Genomic DNA, 23,426 nt, shown 5'->3' with positions numbered 1-23,426 from the left:
GAAAACCGTGTTATTTGGGGTCATAGAGGGGCAATAGAACAGAGTGGGAACAGGAAGCACGGATGGAGGTGAGAACCACAGAAGGAATCAAATGAATAAAGTATCAATTATTTTCAATAATTCTGTATTTACCAGAGACGGTGTTTGCAGTTATTGACTGTGAAGACGACAAATTTGAGAGTTTTTAGTCAAAGCGAACACATTTTGAATCTTTATACTTCATTTATTGGGCATGTAATTTTCCATCACACATATTTCCCGGAAAGACTCTGACGCTGAAATATTCATGATTCACGTGGTAACCGGGAATAAAAAGGTATTTGTGGAAATATACCGGTTAGACCACATGATATTGATGATGTCCTGCTGTTTTCTGCTTTACCGGCTGAACATCAAAGTTCCTAAAATCAAACATATTTTTCATATTTTTGAAAAATCTCCACGTGATTTTTATTTATATATTTACAAGGGTTGATAAATATTCAGGGCTGCACGGTGGGGCAGTGGTTAGCCCTCACAGTGAGAAGGCGCTGGTTCAAATCCCAGCTGGGTCCTTTCCGTCTGGAGTTTGCACGTTCTCTCTGGGCACTCCAGTTTCCTCCCACAGTCCAAAAACATGCTTCATAGGTTAGGCATGTCCAAAGTCTGGCCTGTGGCTCAAAGTTTTATTTATCTAACCTTCAGTTATCCAGGCAAGACCGAGTAGGAAAAGAAATTCCTATTTTTTTTAACTGGCCTGCATTCAAAATTCCACTGGCGGAAAATGAGCAACATGCAGCCTCCAGCACTTTCTAAGAAGTGTGTGTCGATTCCTCAAATGTGATTGGCTAAATTAGCCGTCGTAAACGTGTCGTTCGTTCGTCTGAATCGGACAACTGTTTGTGTTATCTGTTGTTTACATAATTCAAATGTAGAAGTTTACGGTGAGCATTTGACAATACATAATATATAGCATTTCATCTGAACTCAGATTTAATGCTGGCCAAATTAGTTTTTTCCACACATTTTCTCAATTTAATTTCTGCTCTTTAAATGTGAAATTTACTGTAATTTTGGTTAAAAAAATAGAAAAAGAAATAAAAGAATTTAGATACATATCTGTTCTTTGTCAAGAAATGAAAAGTATCACACATTTTCCCTTCACCCGGTTTGAGCACCCCTGTCATTGGTTAATTGGTGTCTCTAAATTGTCCCCATGTGTGTTTTGGGTGAACCTCACCGTCACCCAACAGGGATGACTACACCGATCATGACCCCCAAAAGGGATTTGGTGGCTTCTGAGGATGGTGATGATGCATATTTCACTCTAACTGACAGATAAAGCAGAGAAGGATGATAAAACCCAACACCCAACTGCAAGATTTCTTTTTTTGTGGAACATGGAGATGATGGGAAATTACAGACCTTAATGTTCGATAAAAGTGTGTCTTAAAAAGATGAAATATCTGACGGTAGGGGGTGCGGGTCAGACCAGGTTAGCTGTGTTCATGTGCTCAACGAGTGTTTCCAATGACTACAAATTGGAGTTGCCAAGTGTGAGAAACTTTTTGCATAACTAGTTTTCTTTGAATTACTTTGTTGCCTCACAAAACGTGTCACACACAAAGACAAGATCCTCACGTGGCGAAGTGCCTTGACATCCAGTTTCATGACATCTTTCTGATGGGAAACGCTGGTTTTCAGATTGATGCGATGAAGGTTATGAACTGCAGCAGAAAGCCAGTTTACTGGAGCCGTCCCCTCTCATTGGCCAAACAAACAATGGCGTCTTGATTGGTGACATCACGCTTTGGCAGTGCAGAGGGAGGCGACAGCACATTTCTTTACTTGCAGAGGCATACGAGGATGGGTGAGTTTGGGATAGGAATTTTTGGCCAACCGGGGTGGCACTTGTCTTAGACTTAACCTTAACCTACTATGTGCAATTTGAGCTGATGGGTGCACCGTGCAGATCAACCTCAAAACACAATCTAAGCCAATGGTTTGGAGTGATGCCTATAACTGTTTTTTTTTTGTCTTTTTCTTTTGTTTACTATATAAAATGTGTTATTTTGTGCTGACTTTACTCAAGAATACATAAGAAATCAAATAATGTGAATGTTTACAGTATATGGGTTAGATTTCTTTCTCTGTTACTCTGAGAAAATAATGACTTGTGGGCATTTCAACTAAGATAAAATAAAGCACAATAATTTTACTGATTGTGGAGGAGTTTTTGTCACTAAACCAAATTTCACATTTGGCATTGGTGCTAGAGAATTTTTCCATTAATTGTCTTTTTCCGGCCTAAATAAAGACAAAAAAATACTTTTTTAATCAAGCAGAGGTTAATCAATACAAATATAAGTTACACTCTTTGCTATTTAATAATGATTATTGTGCACTGTGATCTATATTCACTAATCTCTCCTGGTAAAAGTTTTTTAACTTAACTATGAATCCACAAGACTTTAAGAAAATTGATTTAGAAAATAATTTTAAACTCATTGTAAAAATATTTTAGTAAATAGTTAAATAAAATACTTAATAAAAAAAAAGGTAGTCCCACATTATGATAGCTCCTCCACCAGGGATTTTCAGGTATTTTTTTTTATTTTTTTTACATGAGCCTCCCCTTTAATGTACTCTTTCCTCTCTGCTCAGTTTGGGTTTACTGTTTGCTCTGAAACCAAAAGTCCATCCAGCAGCTCTATAGATGTTTTAGTTCTTCCTTTTTGGAAGCTTCGTCAACATTTTCTCTGAACAGAAACTGAACCAGCAGTTTTGTCTTCCCCATAAAACCAGATTTGATTTTTATCCTTAAGAAATGAACTGACAATCAGTTACCATTCTAAAATAATGATAATTAGTATGAAAACCAAACGTGTTTCAAATACTTTATCAATGGTAATACTGTATTTTTTTCTGAATAAGGGATCTTGTGTACATATGCGGCGTTGGTCTTTTTAACAAAGCAGTTCTGAGGTTTTTTAATAAGGAAACTCTGTAACGAATTTCATGTCTTTTGTGAATTTCCATTTCCCTTCAATGTTGTTTCAGGGTCAAACCAAAGTAAAAGTGGGTTCGGTCAACCGGAAAACAGAGACTTGACCACATCAGCTGGTTTGAAACATTCAAGGTCCGCTTCGTAAATTGGAATCTGTTCTGATTGAATGTTAGATCCCGATGCAAGAGCTGTGTAAAAAAACAAACAAACACACATTTGAGGTAAAATAACAAATAGAAAAAAAGCAGAAATGCAACCAGTAAACAGATTGATGACAGTGACCTCCTCACCAACATCACTGCTCCTCCTCCTCCTCCTCTCAAACCGTCCCCATCTGCTTCCCTGCGTTTATCTCCAGAACATCCACCATCATCTGATGGATTCATTCCTGATCCATCCTGGTCCCAAAGAGAACCTCAGCATCTTCATCTGTTACTTCCTGTCTCTCTAAGCCAACATGGCTGCTCTCTCCACAGCCGTCTACACCTTTTCTCTCCTTTTTGATGACACCTGAAACTCTCCTCCACCCATTTCCACCTGCTTGGACACGCCTCTTTCTCATAACTCTGGACAGTTGACCTAAGATAAAAATCCTCATTTACCTCGAGGAGCTGTAGTTGACAAAAACTTCAAAAAAGTTTATTAAAACCCAAAGCGTTTGTTGCAAAAAATAAGTTTGAACCAGAATTTTCTCAACCTCCCATTCTTATCGTCTAAATTCCTTTTTGTTTATTATCTTTACACTAAACTTGTTGACCCGTGTTTACACAGGTTGTCAGGTCATCGTGGTTTTTAGGGCGGATGGTTTGCCGCCACAAATAAAGCTTCTCAATACAAAAATCTTTTTATTCTAACAAGCCAACAGATTATCTTTTGGATATCATTTTGTAATCTGAAAAAGAAAAATAGTAATAATAATTTTATAAGATTATAGCTCAAACAGGAAAAAAAATCAAAGCTATTTTTTTTCTCCTTTAATATGTGAAATGAATGCTGGGAAAATGCGTTTTTACTTAGAAAACCAGGATTTATTCAAGGATTTAGAAAAAAATACACATTTGCTGTTTGGGTTCAGACGTCTGGACCTCTTGGACGGGTTTCCTCCTGCTGGACGTCCTCTGGGTTCTGCTCAGACTGAGGTGAACCAGCACAGCCAGCGGCTCGGCGGCACAAAGCCGCTGCACCTGGCAATTAAAACGGCTCCAGGGAATGGGGGAACAATCGAGCATCTTCCAGGATCCAACCAGCGCCGTCTCCCCGTCTCCAGACAGATTAATATGCATACATCCGCATTCGCTTTGATGTGATGAATATTCCACCAATTACAAATGTATCCTCCCACACACTCAATGTTTTTTCTCTCTCAGGGCCTTCCTGGCATTATTCTCACAATGTTCCACATTTACATTGAGGCTTCTCCTAAAAGAAAGGCCATTAAAAGCACTTGTTAATCAAATGGATATCACTTTATTGGGGGAATTAAATAAAACACATTGCTCAGCCAGAAAAGCCAAAAAAAAACATGGTTAAAAATGTTAAAACTAAATATACAAAAGATGATAAAAGAGTATGAGACAAGACTGGTGTCATATATATATATATATATATGTGTGTATATATATATATATATACATATATATATGACAGCGAGAAACAACGAATAACAATGGTAAAGGGATTTGGAGGAGTGACGGTAAGCTCCATCTATAAACATGGTTTTTCCCTCCAATGGTAACCATCTCTGTATGGCACTGCAGGTACCACCGACTACGAAAACTAAGCTCTGGTCTCTTGCAGATAGACAGAACCTGGTCCAGGAATTATGCTACTTTGCAGCGAGTTGTGGGTGGAGCCAGCAGCTTCAGCAGAACTGGAACGCACAAAAACAACACATGAAGGAATTAAGAATGAACCATGAACTGCAGTAAAAGAGAGTCAAAAAAAAAAAGGAAAGGAAAGAGGGTTTTTCCAGCTTCTTGTTTCTTAAAAAAGTTGGGTTTTGAGCATTTGGCTTCGTCCCTCGATGCTTGGTGCACTTAGTAAACTACAGAGGGTGTCTGAATCTACTATTCCGAAATCCAGTGTCCTAGAAAATTTCCCAGAAGTCTCTGCAAAAAGGCAGTGTGCACCGATGCTCACTAGATCACCGAATATAGACCACAATGCATTGCGTCAGAACAATTTTTGCCAAAAAAATGTATTTAAATTAGGGCTGCACGATATGAAGAAAACTCGCGATATGCGATATCAGTGATTAATATTGCGATAACGATATAATTTGCGGTATATAAACAATTAGCAAAACAACCAAAAATATTATTCCCATTCCATTACAACAGCTTCAAAATTATACTACAAATGACCCTTGTTGACGTAGGAGGCGAACATACAACATAATAGGGCGCCATCCGATTAGTTAACAACGTGAAGGGGTCCATCTGATTGGTCAAATGCAGAAAGGGATTTTTTTCAATCCATACTACATGCTATAAGATTGCTTGGCCACATCTAAGGTAACCATTTATTGCAAATTTGCTGTCTTTTGCGATATGCATATTGCACAGCTTGATATTGCGATAACGATAAATTTGCGGTATATTGTGCAGACCTAATTTAAATGCATTTTTTTAATAAATCATCAATGTTTTTATCATCAGAAGACAGTGGATTCATAAATAATCGTCGTAAAGCGTTCATATTAATTACATTTTAACGGCGAGAAATCAATGACGTCATACCTGCCATTTAAAAAAAATAAATAAATAATGAGCATAATGTCCGAATTGCTTTTATAATATCTGGTTTTTTAGTAGTTAGGGCGGGAATTCGGACACAGCCTACAATGCCAAAATCAATCCAGTGTTCTGGAAATTTCCCAGAAGTCTCTGCAAAAACGAGCGTGCATCGATGTTCACCATATTAGCGAATATAGACCACGATGCATTTTATAAATGCGTTTATTTTGCTATAAATCCTCCGAGTTGTCATCATCAGAACACAGTGGAATCGTAAATAGTCGACGTAAAATGTTCATATTTAGCAGGTTTATAATTCGGCAAATGAGTGACGCCATATTTTTGCCCTTAATAGTATAAAGACATTTTTGTTATACTTGTATATTTTTCTAATATTTACATGAATTTTTTGAGGAATTCTATTTAAATGACACAGAAATAAGACATCAGAGGAAAATATTTTTCATGTCACTGCTTATCAGCTTGATTTTACTTTTGATTGCCAGACTTTTTATTATTTAAAGGGCCTATACCATACAAAAACAACTTTTTTAAACTTTTAAGTGTATCATAATATTTAATCCTTGCATAAGACAACAACCCCAAAGCGGTGTTTGGAACCAGCGGCGGCTCGCCTTTTGCACAAGACAACGTCTTCTGAGCGGCAAAAAAGAAGTTTCAGGCAGTTTGTTCAGCCTCACCAAAGAAGAGCCGACTCGTCAGTAATGGTTAGTTTATCGACTTTCCGTCCGATCGCAACTTCACAGACATCTGCTTAGTTAACCTGATCAAAGTGGATAGTATGGGCATGAAATGGGCAACGCCCACTAGGAGCGAGAGGCGGAGCCTGAGATCGAGTCGTATTACTTCCAGGTAGGAAAAGAATGGTTCTTTAGTGTGCCAAAGATGACATATAATCACATACATGGGTATAGTTTGATCTAAAGGCTTAAGAAAAGCAGCATGTAGGCCCTTTAAGTTGTGAATTCTTACATTTAAACAAACGTAAAAAGTTTTTTGCCTAAAAAACAAAACAAAAACAGTTTATAAATGTAAAGAATCGATGTTTAAACAATCCCAATAATAGACGTTTAAAGTCAGCTACAGCTGAACTATAATGTCTAAAGGAAACAGCGAATCTGAATGAAATTAGTGAATCCGATTTTTGATCCGTCTTTTCCGACTGAAACACTGAAATTATTTTGTCTAAGAGCTGTATGATGTTTTTCTAAAAAAAACTATATCCTTAAACCCAAAATGGACTGAACCATTCTGTGTAACAGAGGCTACATTCACACTGCAGGTTGAAACGACCCTATTTCGATCTTTTTGCCCCTATGCGACCTGTATCTGATCTTTTCATGACAGTCTGAACAACACAGATCCCATCTTTTCAAATGCGACCCAGACCACTTGGGTATGTGGTCCTGAATCCGATACGTATCCAATATTCTCAAACGTGACCTTCGTCTGAACGGCCAGGCCACACGAATCCGACCTGTACGCCATCGATACGCTACAAACGTCATCATTCTGCTTTGAATTAGGCGGGAACGAGAACATAAACATCAACCATGGCGGACGATGCTGCTGAGACCAGTCAGTAAAAGGGAAGCGAGGTCTCCGATTGGATTCATATTTGGGGTGACCGCTCTATTCAGGCCAAACTCCAGGGCTCTTATCGCAACAACCGGGCGGTTCTTGAAAACATTTCCAGCAAAATGGCCGAGCGTGGCTACAGACGATCCTGGCTCCTCACATCAGTATCCCACCGCTCCAGGCTGCGACTCCGCACCCACAGGTTTCTCTGTACCGACTTGGCTAACACTGCCCCACAAAACGCCATGGCCAAAAACCTCGCTATCCTCCTTTTTTATTTACTTCTTAAAATGAGAAGATTGTAATTGTGCTGGCTCCTTTGTGAAAATAAATGTAATGATGCAAAAAGAGCTCCGCTGTTGACAACACTGTTGTTGACGTCCATTGTTAACGTTAGCTACTACCCCGTTGAGTACTCTTCTGCGCATGTGGGTCCATTCTGGGTCATTTCACGGTCACAGATCACAAAAGTTCAGATTTAATTGGAAATGTGAACGGCCTTGCAAAAAAAAAAAAGAAAATCGTAATTTTTCATAAAATCGTAATTGAGCATTAAGCCCTGCAGTGGTGCAGATAACGTAGCCTGAGAAATGAGCTTTTTTTACTTGTTTTTTTTAACAGGGTCGTATTTTTCCATGAAAAAGTTACTGAAAGACAAATTGTTTTAGCGATAATGAAATAAAAGCTAAAGGCTGACTCAGCAGAAACATACCTTCCATCTATTTCCACACTGATTGCAGAAGACGAATGTGGTCATTGGCTCGTCAGCGCTGCGAGTTTGAACCTTTGAGCAAGCACACAGAACACAAAGACGTCATTCTTGGACTTCAGCGCGGTCCCTCGATGGCCTCAGCAGTTCTCACCTGTGTGTAGGTGCAGCACTTCCCCTTGCACTTGCCGCAGGTGAATAAGTCGGTCTGAGTGCCCCCGGTGGTCGCCATCTGGTGGTCCCTGACGGCTTCTTTGGTCAAGTTCTTCCTCATTTCCTTTAACTCGTCGCTGGCCATTTCCTACAGACAAACGTCGAAACAACGCGAGCTCTCGGAGCAAAAACGTTGGCGGGACGTGAGGACGGGGGTCCACGCACCTCGGCGGTCATCTTGGCCATCCGCTCCGGAGACACGCTCCCGCAGAGAACGGTCCTCCTTAGGTTTGGGTTCTTCATGTCCTTCAGGTTCGAGATCCGGCTCCGCACGCGGTTCTTGTATTTCATGTCTGTGTTTTTGAACTCTTGAAAGATGCGTGGCGACGGGTCAAGAAAAAAAAGATTGTTTTGACATTTATCATGAGGAAATGAATCACATCAGGCGTTTGTTGTATAAAGTCCTAACCATGCCGAGTTACGTCGTTTCTGTTTGTTTTATTGATTTAAAAATAAAGAGCCTTTTTGGAAAACCTCTGGTTTTCTTTCTCAAGCGACCAAAAGGGAGCATCGTGTTCAGCGATAATCGTCTCCATCTTTGTTTGGCGTGAACCTTCAGATTCTAATCTTTCAAATGTGAAGGATATATTCTTCGATCTGCGCTCCCAGCTCCTCACAGTCAGCACCGATAGCAATGTAATCCTCTGTAAGAGAAAGAACAAAGAGTTGAAGACACACGAACGAAAGCAGAGCTGGAGCCGACAGAGGAGAACTGGATGACCTCCAGTCTGCAGAGCATTGGCCAGCATCTCTCTGCACTTGAGCCTGATGGAGTCGGAGGTGCTCGGGGCGCGAGGGAAGTTGTGGATTAGCGAGTTGGGCGCCACTTCAGTGGTGTCGCTCCGACTGCTGAAGTTACTGCTGGAGCTGCTGTTGAAATGACCAGACAATTCCATGAGCTTTTATCCTAAACAGGGCTGAACCCCGGGGGGGGGGGGTCAACGGCGGCTCCGTGCTACCTCTCTTCTTTGGCCTCGGGGCTTCCCTGCGATGGAGAAACCACCGGGGTGGTCTGCTCCTTCCTCTTCTCCTCTGAAGCTTTGTCTCCACCTCCAGGTTCATCTGAATTTACAGAAGTGGAGAGAGAAAAATCAACAAAAACAAACAGAGGAACACTTTTCATACAGAACCTGTAAACTTAAAGTGTTGATATTGACTCTGGTTATTAAAGTTGACCAAAAAACAAAAAAAAAAAAAAAAAAAAAAAAAATACCTACAAAAGTTAGTTTAACACACTTACATTTTTAAATAATAGTTATTTTCTTTTTTGAATCAAATGAGGGACTGCTGAACCATTTTTGCTGTCTGGTTGCAGCTTTAATGCCAAGTTTAAACTTTTTTATTTGTAATTATTCACATCAGTCCTTAGAGGGAAGAAGCCATATGAAAAATAGTTAAAACACTATTCAGTCATGAACAATTTCAAAAACGGGCAAAGACAGAATTTATTGCCATAATTATCCGTCAAATTGCCATAGAAACTCCAAACAAGTCGGACAAATCACTGCTTACTGAAAACATGTGGCTCCAATGTAAAAACGGTTTTCCTATGGATGATGTCACACTCACGTGGTCCGATTCTCAATGAAAAAATGACACCACCACAGGAAAAATGTGTTTTACCCCGACCCACAAGAACAACAAAAATAATCCATGTGTTGTTTCAAAGGGATGTCATTTCTGTACCATGTTCCAAAAACTACTGGAGACCTTTTCTTCCCGACAGTATTTGGAGGAAAGGCTGGAGTGTGACCCAAAAATGTATGATTAATAACAAAATGAAAGATGTTTCTTTTAAAATAATTCACAAAATTGACCCCACCAATCAATTCATGCTAAGATACATTAAAACAATTGATCATTTGGCAAAAAGAACATCCAGAAACAATTAACCATCTTTTTTGGAATTGTACTGAAATTAGAATTTTTTGGAAAAAGTGTTTACAATTTATTAGAAATCATATTCACCCCAACTTTACTCTGAAGTGTGAATATATAAGTTTTGCATTTCATAATAAAAACTTGGACTCAAATAAAAATCTCATAATTAATCTTATTATTTTATTTGGCAAATGTTATAATCATAAATGCAAATTTTCTTCATCTTCTATTTTTTCCCTGTGTTAATCAAACAGTTTGAAATGTATCTCAGTAACATCTCTAAAGTCTTAACCAGAAAGCTGTATGTTTGTATGAAAGTTGTAGAAACCTGAATGTTTTTATGTGAAATGCATGTAATATGTATGCTCCCCTGGCATTTCTGAAGTTTAAAAAAAATGCTAAAGTTTACCTTTAAATACAGACAGTGGTTTGAGTCGAGGTTTCTCACAATCCTTCTAGCCAATCAGGAGTGAGCTTGTTGGAAGGCCACACCCCTACCATTTGAAAGCAGACTAAATAAAATCTGCCAAATGTTTTTGATGTGGAGGCCAGCAGGCTCCACCTACTTTTATTTAGGTATCTGGTAGGTCAGTTTATAACTTGAAATAAAAAAAAAAAAGAAATGAATAAAAGAGGATTATCAACAAGGTTACAAAAAAAAAAAAAGGTATCAGATCCAGAACGGTTCTTCTGACCAATAGAACGACAGTAACAGCTGTTTATTTATCTACAGAAGTCTATGGGATTTTGGCGTCTTGGAGCCACTTCCTGTTTGGAACGCCAAGGGGGAGGGGCCACTCAGTCCAGTTCACATATACAGTCGCCACCTCTTTTCTGACTGTTACAGCAGACAGACACAGACGGCATTTTTCCAGCAACTGCTGGCATGAGCTGGAAACCAGGAATCCAATTATGGATCTGCCCCCCCACGGTGCCCACGAGGAGCTCCGTGTGAACCGCATCACCAACACCAATAAATCCCATATGAGCTCTGTGCGCAAAACAGACTCCACAAAACAACCAATTCTGAGCAACATCTACAGAATTGGAATTATAAAAGCAGAAGAAACACTTTTGCTTAATCACTGCTGCAGCATTTAAAATGCTGAAATGCTAAACAAAAATCAAATTGTTTAATGTTTATTAAACAATTATTAAACGAATTTAAACCAATTCAACAGAAAATCTGGTGGAAAAAACTGAATTAACGAATGGATGGAAAGACTGCAGACAGGCTTTTGCTCCTGATGCTTTTGTGCTTTTTAAAATAAATCAATCTGATCTCTAAACATCCTCTGTGTCTTCAATGCAATGTAATGAGACACACACAGACAGAAATGTCTGTCTACCGGCCAGCCAGCTGCCCGAATGCCGGCATGACAAGCAAAAGAGCCCCACGGCGGAGCTGGGAGCTATGTCCGGTGAATCGTATGGCAAAGCAGCAAGCCTAGGTATCATAAATCTTATGATATTTCTCTTATATTCATTGAGACGGAACAGAGATTGAACGGAGAGCATATCCGTGTTTATGAATGACTTGGAGTTTTAGGGCCAGTTTACCCAAAACGTTTTTTTTTTTTAAATTACGACTTTTAAGTCGTAAATTTACAAGAAAGAAGGTCATAACTGTTAAATTGCGAGATTTTAAGTCGTACATTTACGGGTTTTTATCTCGTAAATGTACGAGATAAAACGAATAAATTTACGAGTTTATATCTCATTAATTTATGACTTAAAATCTCGTAAATTTACGAGAAAAAAGTCATAGATCAACGAGGAAAAAACACTAAAGTTTTCCGTTTATCGGAGCCCAGCTTGAAGATGAAATATATGGAGCCTTTTGTGAAGCTTTATTTCCGGATAAGTTTAAAAACAAAGAGATTCTGAACCTTTTGGCGACTCAAAATCAGATTATTGTACGTGGAGCCGGCCTTCCAGGGTTCGGTGTCGGTAAAGCGGAGTTTCATCTGTAAAATAAGGAGCTCAGAGACACGTTTGGGTGTAGAGGACCGCTGCTGCAGCCTTTATTCTCCTTTTCATTCACATAACCTGAAGTTCATTTGTCACCTTACGTCATGAACCTGTCATCCCAACACCAATGCGGAAGTAAACTGTGTTACATACGCCCCCTCCTACAGACGAAACGTCCCGTTTCAGCATAAACAGGGATCCAGAGTGCGAATTTTGCGACCAAAATTTGAGAGTGTGAATTTGAATTTTACATCCAGTCGCTCATGTGCTACCAGTAAATTTGCCTCCCCCACCCTCCGTATTTTTTTATACATTAAACGTGGAAGGGGCACGTCAATGATCAATGAAATAATCAATGATATGCGAGCGCACACGCACGCAGGCAGAGACACACACTCACGCACCTATTCATGAAACGCGAGCACGTACACTCTCGCGTGATGCCTGTGTGTGAGGCGGCCACTGCGTGTGAGAAGAATAGGGAAAGCCACTGTGAGTGGCTAAAATGCGTGTAGGGGGAGGGGCCTAGAGATAATCGAGTGCGCGTAAACATCTGTGGGAAGGAAACGGAGACAAATATCATCACAACCTGATATGTGCGTCTGAGCTATGGGTAAGCGAACTATTGATTCGTTCTTCCGACCTGCGGCTAGTGTACCAGTGCCAGAGTGTACAGCAGGGGTCTCAAACTCGCGGCCCGCGGGCTATTTGCGGCCCCCAAGACGATATTTTGCGGTCCCCGCCTTAATATGAAGGTTTAATGTTACTGCAGCCCGCCAGTTTGTATGAATGACACTGTTTCATTGTCGTGCGCGGAGCTGACCAACCAATCACAGTGGGGTATATGACTCTTGGGGGGCGTGACAATGACAGGGTTTGAAAGCAGGAAACCTGACAGCCCCCTCCCTCCCCGGACCACATTAAGGAGTTCCTTACTTTCCTTTAGAACAAATTTATTCGCTCGTAATTTTCTTTCTTTTTTTTTTTTTTTTTTAACTTGTCCTGTCCAACAGCTAGGCAGACAGATGAGAGCTGAGGGCCTCTTGGGTTGGACATATTTTACTTTAACAAGAGGGGTTATTAATCTTCAGACAAACCAAAGGTATGTCTGAATAAACCCCTTTTGTAATTGAGGCCAAACTTTATTAGTTTCAAACATGTCTGAAAATCTTTGGTGTTGGACCGGACGGAAAAGGAAAGAGGGGAAGAAGAGAGAGGGACGTTAGAGAGAGGGGGGGTAGGGGGTGATAATAGGAGGGGAAGGGGGATAAGACCATGAAGCAGCATAAAGCAGCAAGTTTACTGGTTGTTAATCATTATGGTAAGGTTCAAATGAAAAAAAAAACAAACAAAAAAAGGGCGGAGCCTGTCCACACACACACTCAAATGTTATAAACACACCTGTTAGTTGCAAAAATGTCCACCTGTCGACATGTACACAAAACAGATAGTGTTCACACGCATACTTATGCCTTAAAACCAACTAGTGTGAAATATTTCAGTCATTCAGTCTGTTGAGCTAACACCTGTGCTCAGGTGAGTGTTTATGTTCTTCTAAAATGGATGGTGGAACGTGAAAAGAAGGAGGGAGAGTGCCCAGCCATCCCCACCCCAAGACCCCCACCGCACCAGCAGCGGCAGCCGGAATCCCCCCAACGCCACACGGGAACCGGCAGGGAACAACCGCCCCCCGGGCGACCAAGCCCGCCACCCAGGCCAGGGCCAGCAGGGCCGCCGCAAGGCCCCCAGAGCCAGAGAGCAGGGAGGCACGGAGGGAAAGAGGGCGCCGCCCCAGCCCAACCAGGAGAGCAGCCCCCCCGCCGCGCCGGGAGAACCCAACGCAGGGCCCCACCGGAGAAGGACGCCCACAGCCCCAGACGAGCACCCCACCACCACCCAGGAGTTCCGGGCATCCCCCCGCCCCAACCCCAGGTACGAGCCAGGACCCCCCAAGGGAGACCCACTCCGCACTCCAGGCAGCCATCCGCCCGGCCCACGGTTGGTCCAGGGAGGAGCGAGGCAGGGGCCCGCCGCCCCCGCCCAGAAGGGGGGAACCCCAGGGAAAAAAGAGGGCCCACAAGGGGTGTTGTAAATATGGCCCGACCAGGCTCGGCCACAGTTGGAAATTTGGCGGGGCCCAGCACTCAGGAGCAAGGACCAGAACCCACCCCCCAGGGACACGAACACCCCCGGCTCAGATGTAATGTGAACCCCCCCACCGCGCGGAGAGAGCACCGCCGGGCCCAGGAAGCCGGCACCCCGGGGACACAGCCGCCGTTGCAAAGGGGCCCGTACCCCCCACCAGGGAAGAGGCAGGGGACAGATGGTCCTAGGTCCCACCTTCCTTGCAAAATGTGTGTGCGTGTATGTGTGTTTGAGAGAGTGTGTGTGTGCATGTGTGTGTGTTTATGTTGGGATGTATATATTGAGGGGGGAGGGGTGTGTGTACTAAGGGGGGTGCGGTTAAAATTGGCGGGTAGGGCACTAAGGGGACGTCTCCTGATTACTCACAGTGACGTCCCCTCACCCTCCCCACCAAGGGGCCCTAAATGTCTAAGGTGCGGTTAAAATTGGCGGGTAGGGTGCTAGGAGGACATCCGCTGCTTGCTGGCAGTGATGTCCAAGCACCCCCCCTACCAAGGGCCCTACATGTCTAAGGTGCAAATAAAACCGAAAGAGGGGGGGCCCACTCCATACGGCAACCACAGGAGGGGGGTCACTGCCTAGTAAACCCCCCCCCCCAAGGCTCATCGCAGGCTAAGCCCCCCACCCCCTCACCCTATTATGAGGTTATATGAGGAAGGGGGAATTCGCTCGTAATTTTCTAAATACATGCAGTCCGTGCTGAACTTTTCTCTGAGACGCACAGAACCGGAGGAAGATTTAGGTTTTGGTTACGGCGGCGCATCAAACGGTTATGCACGGTTGTTACGGCAGCACACCGTCCCGCGGGAGTCGGGTCAGCTGAGGAGAATAAATGTCCCACACCTACATGCGTGACAGCTAACGGGGCTTGAACTTTAAATACGTGCGAGCAACAACAACATTAGTTTTAGACACACTGAAAATACGTGGGGAAAATGCAACGATAGACGTGTTTGAGATGAACCGGCGGCTCGCCTGGATCGTTGGGGACACCAGGCGGGGGGGGGGGGGGGGGGGGGGGGGGGGGTGAGATGAAAGCGAATCTGCAGCAAGACTGAAGGAGAACAGGAAGATGGAGTTGTCCTTAACATTCAATTTAGTTTTAATATTCTTCTCCCCCTTAGTATTATATGTGTTATTATAGATTTTATGATTATTTTAATGTTTTGTGATGTATGTAGCCTTTTTTAATGAATTGGTATTTTAAATTATTTTAATTACTCACTCCACTACAAAAACCATCAAGACACATGTCCCATAATGCATTGTATTGTAGTCTGTAGGGCAGCTTTCAGTCAGTTCAGTTTCCAGCTGTGTCCGGGTAGGTTTGCCCCTTGCTCCCACCCCTTTCTCGCGATATTTTTGTGATGATTGACAGTTAATATTGGAGCAAAAACAAAAATATAGGTCACACACCAGGTGATCTGCGCAGCGTTGAGTTCACCTGGGTGATCTCAAACACGCTTGTTGTGCATCTTGGCTGCACCTATTTGGTGTCACAAAGATAAATTTCCATCCGTTTTCTTAACTATTTGTACTGTCATGACAGCGATGCTTTTGTCAGTTTACCTTCTTGGTGCATCTTCAAAAGTGCAGAATAAAATGTGACACTGAATCTCAAACAGCACATTGTAATTTCTGCATCTATTATTAAAGTATTTATTAGTAATACAGTGGAAATTAGTAGATTTGGTTAGAATGTTGATTTACGGTATGCGCCCCTAAATTTTCTGGTTGTGCCTCTAAAATTTTCAGTTAGGGGCCACTGTGCTCCTAGTGAAAAAAGTTAGTCTGGAGCCCTCATAAAACAATGAAGAGGAATGAAAATAGTCTGTTATATTAGCATTAGAACTTAGAAAATGCCAGAAAGTGCTCCTCCTCCTCAGACGGAGGCGTCACACAAACGTAGAGATCTGGTCTTTGGTGGAAGAAAGGATTGAAGTGGACATCTGCAGAAATACCGACGGCTTCATCGGGTTGCAGAGATTCTGCAAGCCGCCAATCAATAAATAAAACATTAATAAGTCGTAAATCAAACAAATGAGCTTCTAAACATTTGCCACGTTATCAATAAACATTCAGCTCACCTGTTCAGTTGAGTTTAGTCGGTCTGCTCTGCTGCTGCGCGGCGTTCACCTGCTGCTCTGTATGGTCACTTCCACTAAAATCTCGTAAATTTACAAGTTTTTTCTCATAAATTTACGACTTAAAATCTCCTAATTTTACTTTTTTTTGGTGGCCCTAAAAGTCCGTTGTAAATAATTTTTTGTTCGCACGAGTTAATCATTTCGAGGGAACGCAATATTATCTTGTGGGAACAAGATATATTTTAATTTTTTGATGTCAGGACACGGGCTCCGTAGTAAAAGACTGATGGAAATCCTACTTTTTTGTCTCTTTTTGTGTGTTGTTTTTGTCATCCTAGTCACAGCCATCTTTATCTGTAGTTGTATACTCTGTATTGCTATATAAGTTTTTAATTGTATTTTTCTATGTCCAAGTATCATAAAGAATAATAATTTACCCAAAAGCTTTTTCCAGGACTTGATCAAGGACTTGGCGAGGGAGGTCACCTCCTCGTCTGTGCTCTGCTTGCGGATGGCGTTGACGGACATGCCAATTCTGGTGGACTGTGGACAGGGGTCAGAGGTCAGAAGAACGCCGTCTGACTCCTTAACTGGCAGTGAAAGAGCAGATGTACCTGCAGCAGTTCCAGACTCATGGGGATGTTACGCAGCTCCTTCAATAGATCCAAGGCACCCGCCTGAAGAAGAAACAGGAAAATAGTTCAAATCCAGAATCAAATTTTTTGTTTTCATATGACCAGATTTGAAAGATCCTTTTCTACATGAGTGAGATTTTTAGCTATTAGTCCTCAGCTGACGAATAAAAACGTCTGAAGATATAAAGCACTGACAGCACAGATGTAAACAGTTATTTCTTCTGATAAAAAAGTTAGTGTCAATTAAAAGATGACCAATTAGAAGTAAAACATATGCATCACTCACACTAATACACACATCTTCAGATTAAATCCCATTCAAGCAGCAAATTCCATGAAGATTTTTTCTAATTGAGAGATTTTTCTAAGTGAACGTGTTAATTAAATTTGCTGCTTTATATTTAAAAAAAAAACACAAATTATTTTTATGTGATGCATATAAAAGACATTTATACAATAGAAAAATAAATAAATAAATAAATAAAAATCCCAATGTAAAGTCATCATAAAAACAAGACTTAAATTTGTTTTTCTAATCGCCTAAACAGAAAAAATATTATATTTGTATAGTTTTTGAGGGAGGAGAGAGAAATATAAAAATATAAATAAAGTAAAGTTTTTAAAAAAGTGTTCAAGTGACTAATATTGATAGAAACTGCCGCAAATACAAGACTTCATGGTTGGAGTTATAGATGCAATAGAGTTAAACAACTACTGAGAGGAATAAACAATATATATTGTGATAAATATCTATTAACAAGGTAGAAGAAAGACATAAAAAAACAGCATCAAAAATGAACAACCTAAGCTAATCTGTGAGGTAGAGAATGTTTAAATGTGTTGATGCAAACACAACAGAACATGCCTTAATCTTGCTTGGAACGATGCTTGATTATCTAAAAATGTTGAATGTTTCTAATAAAGATGACTAAAAGAACAAATTCTTTAAAAGTCTTAAACTGCGACAAAAACAAAGGTATCACGACAGATATGTGACGTTTACGGCATTTATCTTAAACACAAATGAATGAAACAGTCATGTCAGGTACTAGTTTCTCTATTGTCAAACTGTAAGTGATCGTTGAAGCTAAAGTTTGTTACAGATCTTAACTCTCAGAGAGCAAACACTTGAGCTGGGATCGGAGCTCCTGGCTCCTGCTGAATGTTTTGAAACTGAAACTGTTGCTGCAGTTAGTTTGCTGGAAATCTGAACTTCTTGCTAAAAGCGTTCAGGAAAATGCTGTCAAATGCTGTCAGCGCCGCGGTGACACAATAACTGGGTTATTTAATTGAAACGTGTCTTTAAGTTTAAAATAGCCACATGGGGCAATGTTTTCGTAAGCTAGGAGGCGTTCAAATGCTACTTCAGTCAGTGGCTAACTGTTAGCATAATAAACACTACGGAGAGGCCAACTGTTTCCTTAGCGGCTAAGTTTAAAAACTCCGACAATTTAACGGATTAAGATGAACACCAGTGTACAAAACTACGCTAGGACAGAGTTGAACTGAGTTTGTGTTTAAACTAAAATGAAACCTGTTAGCTACACGTTAGCATAGTCGGCTAAGTAACAGCAGACAGGTAAGCTTCGCTCTCTTTAGTCGTCTCACCCCGTTCTTCTTCTGCGCCATTTTATCCATCTTTTTCGCGATTCGGATGATCTCCTCTTCTTCCTTTTTGCTCATGATACCCGATCCGGTAAAATCCAAAAGAATAAGGTGCAAAATAAAACAAATTTGTGACAAAGACCACGCCACGAACGACGTCAACTTGGCGGACCCGAACCAGCTGCTGTGTAGCAGACCTGAGTAGTCGATGCCCGCATGCGCACAAAGGGCAAAGTAATCGAGACGGAGCCAACGATCGACCTGTTGAATTGGTGATTTATCTAAATTGCTGTGCAAAAAGCACAACAAAAATAAGTAACAATAGTTAATAATAGTAAAATATTTAGTAAAAATAATAAAGTTGCAAATAATAATTTAAAATAATGTTATCATTTTCCTGGAAAATAGGTTTTGGTTGATATTATTGAGTGATTAAATTATTGATAAAAAGCAATAATGAAAAAAATCAATGTATTAAATGAAAAGAAAAAGTTTCTTTTTGTATTTATATTGGATGTCAAACAATTAAATGGTTTAAAAATGATAAACGCTGCATATGAACTATCCTTTTAACATGCATAAAAATCTATCTTAGGGGGGCACCAGAGAGCTGATTGTATTAACAGCTCAGAGGCTGAATGATGTAGTAGAGTCTCTTGGGGGCTGGGGGGTTGTGGGTTCGAGGTCGGGTCGACTAAAAATGAGACTGTGGCTCCCTGTGGGACACTTTGTGTGGCTGTGACATCAACTCACTCTTCTTCAATGAGAGAAGCCAAAGTTACATCCATCTATACATACAAACATTTTCTTGAGCGTTTTCCCCTAAGCACATGGTATAATCTGGCAGCTGGAGCTGAATCCTGTGATCCTCAACTCCAACTGTGTGCACGTGTCAGTCTGAAGCAGCTTTTATCCAGTGAGGGGAAGGTTGATTTTTGCTTGATCCTTATAGACCAGCGACTACTTACATAAAGAGGTGTGTAGGCGCTGTTCTACAAGTTTGGTGAGTTAAAAAGCTCTGATGTGGAATGCATAACTCTCGATTAGCTATAACATAATGTAGCATTGGAGATGTAGAGGCAATAAAAATATGTTAAAAGTTCAAATCCATCTTGGAAAAGATAGACTCTACTGTTAGAAGCCCTGGTGCATGTGACTTGGGTTTAACTGCAGACTTACCCATACCTACCGTGAGGCAAAAGTGCCCTCTTAAGACCGTATTCTGCCCCGTGCTGTCAGCAAGTGTGTAAAATCTTTTAACTAATCCCTGTCAGGCCAGGAATTTGCAAATCAGATTACGTGGGCCGCTTGCAGAGACGAAGTAACACCTGTCGCATTCACCAGGAACAGAAAAAAAACAAGAAAAGGATGTTTAAATTTCAAAATGTACTTCAAACCATTCTCCACACATTCAAACTAATTTAGAAACAGAGATATTTTTCTATTGTGAGCTTAAATTCTTTAATGCTTATCCATTCGCTCTTTATTTTTCACTCTTAAACCTGATTTATTAAAACCTTATAAGCAGCTTTTTGCAGTGTAACAGCGTATTTCCTTTTTGCTTTACTTTGTGTGCTCATAAAGTGTTGGCAAAGATTAAGCAATTAGCCATGATGTTGCATGTCCCAAAATAGCCCTCCAATGCTGCTGAGAGGCTTTGAGGACTGCTCCAAGCAGCAACAGATGCACCCTTTACGTTGTTTTAGCCTGGCCTTTTACGAGGAAAAAATGCAAGATTTACGGTAAGAACTCATTGTTTGTGCTTTTTACACCCCTTTTTTTATTTTACTGATTTATTTTTACCCCCTTTTTCCAATTACTTTTTGTGTTTAAAGGTCCTTAAGGCCTAGTTCCATATTTACATATAGCTGCTAAGCATTAGCAGGTAGATTTTACTGAAACAGCTAATTTTATTTCCGCAATTACACAATTTCTCTGTTTGAGGAAAGTATCTGGTTTACTTTAAGCACATTGAATGCATTGGGTTCCTTCAGGTGTTTGTTTACATGCAGCTTTCACTTTAGCTGGAGGTTTAAGCTCATAAAAGAGCCTTTTGACAAAGTTTTCCAAAGAAAACCTTTATTCCTGCCGGCACTTTATTATCAAGTACATATTCTCAGGTGTTTCCATATTTTTATAACCCATAAATTGATATAATAGAGGGAGATCTCAGTTTATTTGCGTTTATTGGTCAGTAGTGTTTTATGCGTACAGCCTCTTTTAATTACACTTTCAATCCTATATACAATGCAAAATTAGGTCTTGTAGAAATTGGTAATAAAATACTTAAAAGCTTTTCTTACAGGAACCAAAAATCTGCCAATAGGTTGAGAAAAACGATCTAACCAAGAATTTCTTATTTGAAGAAAAAAAGATTATTTTGATATCGAAAAACCTTGATCAGAAAATTCTTGCAAGACATTTTTTTTCTTGAAGCAAGGTTTACTTTTGTTTTTTAATTTTAGTTTCTGCTGCAGTCTATGATGTCTTTCAAATTATCTCTTTCAAAGAGAGTCACAAGTGAGCACAAATCTACACAATCTTAAATAAAAAAACAGAAAAAAGACTCATGAGCTTTTGTAATGTTTTAATAATAATTTAGCCAGTTGAATCTAAAATATTAAGAATAACACAAGTGAGAAAATATGCAGAGATTTCAATTTTTGAGTTTGATTTTACAATTCAATTTTTCACCTGAACTATACATTTATCACTAATGTCACTAGTGTTCAATAGAAACTGCACAGGTATCATGTTGGGACAATAATAATAAGTAGCCAAAGCTTTATATCACTTTTTAGTTATGATTCAACTGAGTTCAGTAAAAACGTTTAGTGTGGAAACTTCAGCATAATCATTGATTGTGCGTTAGAATTGGACAAACTGAGTGTGATATCCCCCACAGATGATGGTTTATAGTGGCTTCAACCAAACACAAGTCAATTCATTCATTTTTTGGCTATACGGACGCCGCCATGTTGGAGCCAAGCGTTGTAAGTAGACAGTCCGAGTCGGTCAGAGTCATTGTTATGATGGGAACCACTCCCACCAATCAGGAGTGAGCTTGTTGGAAAAGGGCTATCAAACAATTGCTTTGAACGTGGGAAGTGGGGGCCAGCAGGCTCCACCTACTTTTATTGAAGGATTTAAGTGGAGAGTTTACAACTTGAACTACAGCAAAAAAAAAAAAAGAAAAACCTCATTCTGACCAAAAGAATGACTGAGGAACAGCTGTTTACTTCTCTATAGAAGTCTATGGAATTTTGGCTTCTTGGAGCCACTTCCTGTTTGGAATGCCGGCGGGGCAGAGCCCATCAGTCCAGTTCTCATAAAACTTCAATGGGTACAACGGGGAAAAAAATACTTTGAGGTAATAATCCTAACTCTCTACACTTTTCCAGATACCATGAGTAACACACCTGTGCAGGACCCCCCGGCCCAGGGAGGGTCGTCTGACAGCGGGCACACTCTACCCTCTCGACCTCTGCTGCCCGTCAATGATGCTTCAGCATCCAAAAGAGTCTGCTTCTACAAAAGCGGGGACTACCAATTCACTGGGCACCGTATGATCATCACCTCCCGCACCTTCAAGACTTTCGATGCTCTGTTAGATGCTCTGTCCAAGAAAGTGCCTCTGCCGTTTGGAGTTAGGACCATCACCACACCTCGAGGAACTCGCCTTGTCAAAGCTTTGGACGACTTGCAAGACGGGGGAGCCTACGTGTGTTCTGATCAGAAACGGGTGAAGCCACTGAACCTGGACGAGGTGACTCGGCGGCAGGTTCCTTGGAACACCACCAGAGTGCTAAGTTCAGAGCGACGAAGGCGCCAAGGTCTGCGGTCTGGGCTTCCTGGCAGAGGAAACAATGACAGCGGCAGACCAGCAAAGGTCACAGAGAGAGCGGCAGTCAGGACACCAAGGAAGCTGGTGGTCATCAAGAACAAAGATCCCAGTGTGAAACGGACCATAGTGCTGCAGAGAAGAACAGCTCCAACATTTGACACTCTGCTGGATTACCTGTCCCAGATCCTGCAGTTTCCGGTCCTGAAGCTCTACTCTACCGATGGCAGAAGAGTAAGTGACAAACCGAAGGAGCCGGTAGACACGTCAAAGAGGGAGAACTTAACTTCTTCACCTGTTTGAGATCTCATAAATATTTTTCAGGTTGGGTTGTCCCAACAAATTATCCTCAATTCTGAGTCACTAAAAAAAGGAATCAAATCGAATCAAATCACTATGTCTTTGTTGCCACAAAATCAAAAACTCAACAAAATTTGCACACACCTAGTACCTGGTGAAAACGAATTGTGGGCTTAGTCAATGACAACCCCCCCCTGCCAAAAAATGATGACTTACAGCGGGAGAAATGGTCAAAAAAATAAATGGGGGCCAACATCTCTTATAGGGCTCAATATATATATAATATATATATATGTGTGTGTGTATATATTTAGATTAAAAAATAAATGGAATAAATGGATTACTAATTTAAAAATCTGTCGGTAAAAAAAAAAGAAAAATTACAAGAAATTACTTTTAAGATGCCCTGCCAGAGAGGTGCATTGCCTGATGGCACGTGGAACAAAAGATTTCTTCAGTCTTTCTGTGGAGCAGCGCTGGGACAGCAGTCTGTTGCTGAATGTCCTCCTCCTGCTGGTGAAGGCCTCATGTAGGGGATGTGAGGGATTCCTCATGAACAAATAGAGAATTTGTTATTTAGAGATAAACCTCCGTTGCCGTGGAAATCCCAGACTTTACTTGTGCAAATTCTTCTAAAAATTACATGGACCTGTTTGCCACACCCAGGCGAGCAAATATTAAAATGGTTTCAATGAAGATAAAACCTGCATTTAGAAATA

The 23,426-nt window shown here is 40.8% G+C and overlaps 2 protein-coding genes across 3 annotated transcripts; one reads left to right on the top strand and one right to left on the bottom strand.

Annotated features, from left to right (window-relative positions):
• Positions 1 to 4,430: 4,430 nt before the first annotated feature.
• tcea1 (transcription elongation factor A1) lies at positions 4,431 to 18,772 on the bottom strand. Of its 2 annotated transcripts, none has more exons than XM_023965113.1 (10): positions 18,570 to 18,772; positions 16,941 to 17,003; positions 16,764 to 16,869; positions 9,202 to 9,304; positions 8,964 to 9,112; positions 8,830 to 8,886; positions 8,408 to 8,562; positions 8,184 to 8,330; positions 8,033 to 8,104; positions 4,431 to 4,856 (listed from the first exon to the last, which is right to left on the bottom strand). In XM_023965113.1, exons 1-10 carry the CDS (start codon positions 18,642 to 18,644, stop codon positions 4,848 to 4,850), a joined length of 936 nt encoding a protein of 311 aa, XP_023820881.1. In that variant the 5' UTR covers positions 18,645 to 18,772; the 3' UTR covers positions 4,431 to 4,847. The 2 variants fall into 2 exon arrangements, with proteins under 2 accessions (XP_023820881.1, XP_023820882.1); XM_023965114.1 differs by having other exon boundaries at positions 8,964 to 9,109; positions 18,570 to 18,746.
• A 1,439-nt stretch (positions 18,773 to 20,211) lies between these two features.
• On the top strand, positions 20,212 to 22,741 carry LOC110016926 (oxygen-regulated protein 1-like). The gene is made up of 2 exons (XM_020711216.1): positions 20,212 to 20,308; positions 21,968 to 22,741. The coding sequence occupies exon 2, from the start codon at positions 21,973 to 21,975 to the stop codon at positions 22,708 to 22,710; it is 738 nt and encodes a 245-aa protein (XP_020566875.1). The 5' UTR covers positions 20,212 to 20,308; positions 21,968 to 21,972; the 3' UTR covers positions 22,711 to 22,741.
• The last annotated feature ends 685 nt before the right edge of the window (positions 22,742 to 23,426 follow it).

This window comes from Oryzias latipes, chromosome 17 (assembly GCF_002234675.1).
Source record: "Oryzias latipes chromosome 17, ASM223467v1".
Classification (NCBI taxonomy): domain Eukaryota; kingdom Metazoa; phylum Chordata; class Actinopteri; order Beloniformes; family Adrianichthyidae; genus Oryzias; species Oryzias latipes.
This window is presented reverse-complemented; position numbering and strand designations above follow the sequence as displayed.

Coding starts and splice junctions, on each gene's coding strand:
- tcea1 (XM_023965113.1), bottom strand. CDS start 18,644: ATGAGCAAAAAGGAAGAAGAGGAGATCATCCGAATCGCGAAAAAGATG. Junction 9,305..16,763: donor GTCCTGGAAAAAGCTTTTGG/GTAAATTATTAT, acceptor CTGTAAATTCAG/ATGAACCTGGAGGTGGAGAC. Junction 8,105..8,183: donor AGTGCTGCACCTACACACAG/GTGAGAACTGCT, acceptor GCTTGCTCAAAG/GTTCAAACTCGCAGCGCTGA.
- LOC110016926 (XM_020711216.1), top strand. CDS start 21,973: ATGAGTAACACACCTGTGCAGGACCCCCCGGCCCAGGGAGGGTCGTCT.